This window comes from Lagopus leucura, unplaced genomic scaffold (assembly GCF_019238085.1).
Source record: "Lagopus leucura isolate 7727_CA_CO unplaced genomic scaffold, USGS_WTPT01 Super-Scaffold_100157, whole genome shotgun sequence".
NCBI lineage: Eukaryota > Metazoa > Chordata > Aves > Galliformes > Phasianidae > Lagopus > Lagopus leucura.
Genome location: NW_024962334.1, coordinates 18,949,552 through 18,956,303, shown reverse-complemented (window position 1 = coordinate 18,956,303; position 6,752 = coordinate 18,949,552). Strand labels below are relative to the sequence as shown.

General features: G+C 53.3%; 1 protein-coding gene across 1 annotated transcript; it reads right to left on the bottom strand.

Annotated features, from left to right (window-relative positions):
• Window positions 1-515: 515 nt before the first annotated feature.
• HOXA11 (homeobox A11) lies at window positions 516-2,992 on the bottom strand. The gene is made up of 2 exons (XM_042888968.1): window positions 2,335-2,992; window positions 516-999 (listed from the first exon to the last, which is right to left on the bottom strand). The coding sequence occupies exons 1-2, from the start codon at window positions 2,990-2,992 to the stop codon at window positions 767-769; spliced, it is 891 nt and encodes a 296-aa protein (XP_042744902.1). The 3' UTR covers window positions 516-766.
• Window positions 2,993-6,752: the final 3,760 nt, after the last annotated feature.

The window sequence follows — 6,752 nt, the reverse complement described above, 5'->3', positions numbered from 1 at the left end:
TTGCTTTGTTTTGTTTTGTTTGCTTTTTTCCTTTTTCTTTTCAGTGATTGTTTCTTTGCGATGTATGGCAAATTTATACCTGATTTTTTCTTTTTAAAGTAAATATTTCAGTCTTTCATTTCTTTCTCTTCCCACCCCCATCCCCGCTTCCTCCCACCCCAAAGGAAACACTATTGTACCCATCCTACATCCGTGTTACAACTGCTCGTGGTCAGACTCGTGAAGGTGTAGGCATGTCACCCCCCCCCTCTTTCCCCCCTTTTACTTCTCTCCCCCCTCCCTTAATTCCCCTCTCAAACCCATTGGCAATGGCGCACTGCTTCAACCACAGACATTTTCCTTCCGGGAAGGACGAGAGATCATTTCCCAAAGTTTGCGTCCTGGCTGCGGCCGCTCGCGGTGCCGGTGCCCACGCCACGCTCCGAGGGGGCAGCGGGACACGGGGACAGCCCTGTCCCTTCCCGGATCTGCCCAACGCGGTGCGGGAAGGTGAGAGGCGTGGGCCGGGCGCTCGGAGGTGACGCGCGCGGTGGAAATGGATGGACGCCACGTGTGGCAAAATCAAACCGATTCCAGTTGGAACGTAAATATATAGACAAAACAATAAACCGTCATGGAAGGTCCAGAGCAGATTTACATGTATGGAAAACCTCGGTTTCTTCGAGTCCCGTCAGATACACACCTCCTTCCTCCACGTAACCTCGTGGCTTGACCTTGTCAAGGGCAAAATCTGAATTTAATCTCGTCTTGAAAAACGCTACGAGTTTTAGAGTAGTGGATTAGCTGAGTAATATTGTAATCGGTCCCTGTTAATTTTTTTTTCTTTCATTCTTCTGTTTTGAAACCATATTTTTACTTGGCGGTCGGTCAGATTGAGCATTCGGGAGAGCTGGAGGCGTTTCTCTTTGTTTATGTAGACACTGAAGAAGAATTCCCTTTCTAGCTCTCTAATCTGATATTTGGTGTAGGGGCATCTCTTTTTACGGGTCCGTTGTCCACCTGTGGAGCGAGAAAAGGCAGAAGGGTTTGTCACGGCGGGGCCGGGACGGGGGGACAGAGGGGTAAAGCACCTCGACACGCTACAACGCTCATTCCGCCCGATCCGCGGCCGCCCTGGGCAGCCGCAGGACTGAGCGCACAGAGAGCTGCGGGGAGCCGGGACCCACCGGGACGCCTCCGGCCCCGGGCAGGGCGGAATCCCGCCGGGAAGCTGGGCTGAGGCCTCGCTCCGCGGGAGGAAGGGGCGAGAGGCAGGGAGGAAGCCCCCGGAGGCGGCTCGGCCGGAGCCGGGCGAGCTGAGATCGGGCAGCGGCCGCCCCCCGCCGCCCCCGCAGCAGCCGGGCACCCCACGGAGCTCCGTTCCCCGCTCCGGAGGCCGAGAGCGACCGCGCGGCCCCGGCACGGCGCAGCCCCGCGCCCGCGGCAGCCGCACGCTCTGCCGGCAGCTTTCCAGCACGCTCGGCCACCATCTCGGGGTGTTCTCCTCGCGCTTAGCCGCCGCGGTTTTAAAGTTCATTAAGCGCAATAGAAAAGGGCTCGAGGCTCAGAAGCCCTTTGCATTCAATCTAGCCGCTACCCCTTTAAAAACTTCCTTTTCTGGTACAGTTCATTGTCGAGGTATTTTTCCCCGAGCTGTATACTGGCGTTGCCTTTTAAAAAGCCCACATAAAAAAATCAGCCTTTGACAGATTGAATAACAATTGTAAGTAACAAACTGTTGGACAGAAGGCAACGCGTAATTGCCACAGCGCCCGGGTAAAATGGCTTCCTTTAGACAAAAAGGCCAGCTTTAGGTTAATTTGTTTCTTTTAATATATTGCTACAGTTCAGGCGGCTACTTTATCTGCTCAACGCGGCTCGAGCGCAATCGTTAAAGCGGCGATGGCTTTGAATGCGGCTCCTAACTAGGCTCCCGGTGCAACACATGGCTTTTATAAAATCACGGGATTACATCGGTATCAAAGGAGCCGGGATCGCCCTTCTCTGCCGAATTTACAGGCGCCCGACGCACGTTATTATATTTTCGAGAGCCGACCGCAGAGCCCCCCTTTATTACGATTCCCGAAAAAAAAAAAAAAAGAAGAAAAAAAAAAAAAAGAGGAAGGAGAAAGAAAATTTTTTAAAGGCATCCGTCGCCCGGTGGGTATTTCACGGCCAATTTCAGCACTAAACACGTGATCTCGCCTTTTATAACAAAGTTTTGTTGGGGGAAATCTAAAGGCCCTTCATAAACCTTATATGCTTATAAAACAGCATATAAAAATTTAACAGCGGCGGTGCGCTACATTTCCAAGTCCCTCTCCGAAAGCGCTCGGGCGCTGCCTTTATACGTACTGGAGCTGCCGGATTTCTCCTCATTGTTGCCGGAAGATGACTCGGGGCTGCTGCCGCTCTCCGGCCGCCTCCGCCTCTCCTTCCCCGCCGCCGCCGCCCCGCCGCAGCCGCCCTCCGAACTTGAAGTTGCCGCCGTCGCCCCGGCGGCCGTGGGCGCCTTCTCGCCGCTCTTGTCCGGCGGATAGTCCGCGGAGGACGGGTTCTCCGCCGTGCCGTACGCCGTCTCGAAAAACTGGTCGAAAGCCTGCGGCAGGACCCCGTTCCTGCCCACCGTGCTATAGAAATTGGAGGAGACGTTGGCGCTGGGGTGGTGGTAGACGTTCGCGGTGCTTTTGCCGAACACCTCGCCCATGCTGGCGGTGGTGGTGGAAGGCAAGCAGTCTCTGTGCATGATCTCCTCTGCGGAGTAGCAGTGGGGCAGGTTGTTCCGGGGGTGCCATTTACTGGAGGGATCAATGGCATATTCCCTGAAGGTCACTTCTCTCACGGGTTGGACCTGGGGCAGGTTGGAGGAGTAGGAGTATGTCATAGGGCGAGAAGACGGGGTCTGGGGCAGAAAAGAAGGGAGGCTGGAGAAATCAGGACCCGAGACGTAGTACGTACAACTTGGCAAATACATGTTAGAGGAACAAGGAACACGCTCATCAAAATCCATCATTAGGGCTACCTCGGCTTCTCCGCATTAGCTGAGCTTAACATGATTCTCTAGCGCAGCTGCCCCTTTGAAGCAGATCCGTGAAGTAAGAAATTGGGAGACGTAAGCTGACGTGGAGAGCCTCCGGCCTCGGCGGGGAGGTGCGGCCACGTGACGCGCCGTGCAAATTGACAAGCGGCGGCTGCGGGCCCGCGCCTCTTTGTAGCCATCTCGGGGGAAGCAACAGATCGGCGCGGCGCGGCGCGGCCCCGCACCGCACGGCCCCGCACAGCACCGCACCCGCACCGCGCGGCCCCGCACCCGCACCGCACGGCTCCGCGCCGCCCGCCCCCGCCGCCCTCCCAGCCCAGCGCAGCACAGCGCAGCAGCGCGCAGGTTGGCCCCGATACAGTGCAGGATACAAAGGCACCGCTCGGCACTGCCCCACACTTAGCGCCCGGCCCCTCGCACCCCCTGGCTCTGCAGCACTTAGCAATGCCCACAGGGCTAGGTGAGAGCTCTCTGTTTGTTTGTTCGCTTGCTGGGGTGTGTGGCGGCTCGTTGGCAGGCTCCGAAAGGAAGGGAGCAGGAGAAATGAAGCAACGACTCCTTCTAGAAAGCTGCTTCCTAGCAGGAAGCGCTCTTTGGGAAAGCGGTCAGTTTAGGGTTGATGGCTTCCTCCCCTTTTATTTTTTTCCTTATTTATTTATTTTTGGTACATTTGCCTTGGTTGGGTCTTCAGGTTCACCCCATGCCCCCCACCTCCCCACCCCCCACTCTCCCCACAAAAAAATTATATATATATTTAAAGCCCCCTCGCCCTGCAGGGTTTTGCTGGAAACCTTCCTAGCAAGAATGTGCCTGGGTCAAGTCTGCACTGATTTTCATGGTGAATAGATTACATGCTTGCATTCATGTTCACTTCCGAAGCGCTTAGTGTCTTCCTTCCCTCCCTTACATATTAACCTCAAATACCCCGTGCGGCTCCAGCCAAGCCTCACCAGAGGTACTTAGCAGTATTGGATTCCCAGAACGCAGGTTCGCTTTCCTCACCGCCACCCCCGCCTCCCCGAACCATCCCCTGCCTATTTGCCACGCCAGAAAAGCCTTTTAAACTGCAGAGCACTGGGCTAAAAAGCGTTTGCTGATCTCTTCGCGTCCGCACCGCCTCTAACCGCTCGGAAAACCGGTGGATGTAGGGCTGCCCCGCTTCGACAAATACTCCGGCTTTAATTGCCAGAAGCCCAGTTAAAATTATTTGACATACTGTTAACCCCTAGGAACAAACTCGCCGTCCCGAGATCCTTTCCTTTCTGCCTCGTACCGTCGCCGAAGGCTGAGACCCGGGGAGACCTATTTTAAAAACGTGGTTAAATTTTTACTATTGTTGCATGAAAGGGATGATATAGAAAGCGGATTGTACAGGGCAGAGACTAAAAAGTACTTCTCTGCCAATAAAAAATGCACACCCCACCGAACGAGAGCAGCCAAAGAAAACAGAGAAATACGCCAAAGAATACAGCACCTTTTGAGGCATGGACATCCCTCGGCTGTTGGGAAAAATAATAAAAAGTTTTTTTTTTTGCTGTTCTGATGCTCGATTTCAGAAAAGAAACATTTGGGTTCCGGCTGGATTTAATCATAACAGAAAAATAGAGCGGCAAAAGGCTGTTGTGGTGTCGGTGCTCTGATAAAATCAGATGGAGCTCTAGGTCTGTGCCCCAGTGGCAATGGGGGACTATTTATATATCCGGAGAAAGTTCTATAGTAAATTCTGGAGAACTTCGGTATTTAAATATCAACATCGATTTGTTTATTTATTGCTCAGCTTATCATAACCGACTCGATAACAAATCTAATCATGTTGCTTGCAAAAAAAAAAAAAAAATTCTCATTATGTATTTTCTCTACGTTATAGTTAACTGATGCATTTGAATTCGAGCTGTAAATTCAATATTATCGAGTAATTACTTTGTAGTGGAGTAAACTAATTTATTAGCATTAATGTTTATATGCCGTTTTCTTATTTTACAAGGGTTACCGTTCACAAATCAAACGCTCCGGACGTATCCCCGTAATGAACTCTTTATTTTGGTTTGCTGCGAGAACTTCTTATGCTCGCTGCGTGTCTGCGAGCTGAACTTGAAATTAGTGAATTAATCTTCAGGCTTGACGTGTTTGCTAGAAAGTGGATGGAAAGGGATCGCATGTCGTCAAAACCGCTAGCAGAAGACTGCGTTGTCGTTTGGGGATTGTAAAAACGCTTGGGGATTCTCCCTCTCCCTCTCTCCCCCCTCCTCTAACTTGGGGTGGGGGGGTGCAAGAGCTCTGGTTGGCTTTTTCTTTAACGCATCTCATTTCTATCCCGGTTCTTCGCCTAGGAAGGCGGGGGGTCGAGGGGTGGGAGCCCTCTTTGGGCACCCGGCACGGACCGTGCCCCCCCCCGTCCCCCCGCACTGCCGCCCCTCCCCGCGCACAGAGAGGCAGCGTTGGGATTTCGGTGACTTTGAGATAACAAAGGCGCCACCATTGCAGAGCCTCGCCCCGCCTCTGGGTGATGGCAAACAAATTCTTGCACTTGTATTACGGCTTTTAAGGCTATAATTGAACGCGGCGCGTCTAGGAGAACCGAAAACAGTTCTAGACTGACCTGCGGTTTTATAGCACTTTGGCAGTCAACTTCAGCTTGTGTCAGAGCAGACACGACAGGGCTGCCCGGCCCCGGGACGCCACCTACTTGGCCCGGCTGCGGCCCCCCCCTCCCCCCCCCGCGTTCACCCCGTGGCAGAGCCGGGGCAGCGCTGGCACAAGGCTGTACGTGCCCGAGGTGGGGGCAGCTCCTGCACACAAAGGGAAATCGAGGCAAGGGGGAGGCGTTAGGGGGAGTGGGGGGTACCGGGGGAGGCTGCAGCCCGGCCACCCTCTGCGAACCGGGCGTGTGTGTGCGCGGGCACAGCGCGCACACGTGCGGCCCCGATGCCTACTTTGAGACTGCTCCTCCCCGCTGCTCGCTCCCAAAAGTAAAAATAAGAATAATAATAAAAACCCGACACCCCCTCAAGCAGCATATTGGTTTCATCCACTTTTCAAGGCGGGGGGACCCCAAAACGCCTTTCCCAGCCATCGGGAGAGTTCCGGGGAAGGCAGGGAGCGAGAAAACACGCCCGGCATGGACTGTTCTCTGCTTTATTTGCTGTTAAGTGAAACAGAGATAATGTTCGCTTAAAGCCTCGGAATGTGTGGGTAATTGCAGGGAGCCTGCTGTTAGGTTGCTGCGCTCAGCACAATTATCAATGTCGATTATTTGGTCCAACGTTGAATTGCTCTTTTAATACAGTAATTGGGACTTCCGTGTCGAGGAAGGGGGAAAATCGAGCCTTCCCTTTCCTAAGCCCGACGAAAACAACATCAACAAAGGGAGGCATTGCGTTTGGAGAAGCAAAATGCATTCGTTCCGCCTCCCCGAGTATTTCAGCCGGATTAGGGAGACTCAAAACGCTGCGAGTTTTGCAGCTCTGCTGCTGCAGAACGTTTTGCAAAGGACGGACGTGGCCAAGAGGCAGAGAGGCTGGGAGCACGGTCACCCGGTTAGCTAAGCTAAACAAAGCGGGGGAAAGCTACAGCTCTTCTTTGGAGGAATATAAACAGAGCCGGGACGCCTCGATAGCGCGGCTCTATGTATACACATCGCGTGCAAAGGGGACTGTTTAACTTACTGCCGCTGTTCTCCGAAAGGTCAAGTTCTATAGTATCCAAATTGTTGTCTTTTTTTTTTTTTTTTTTT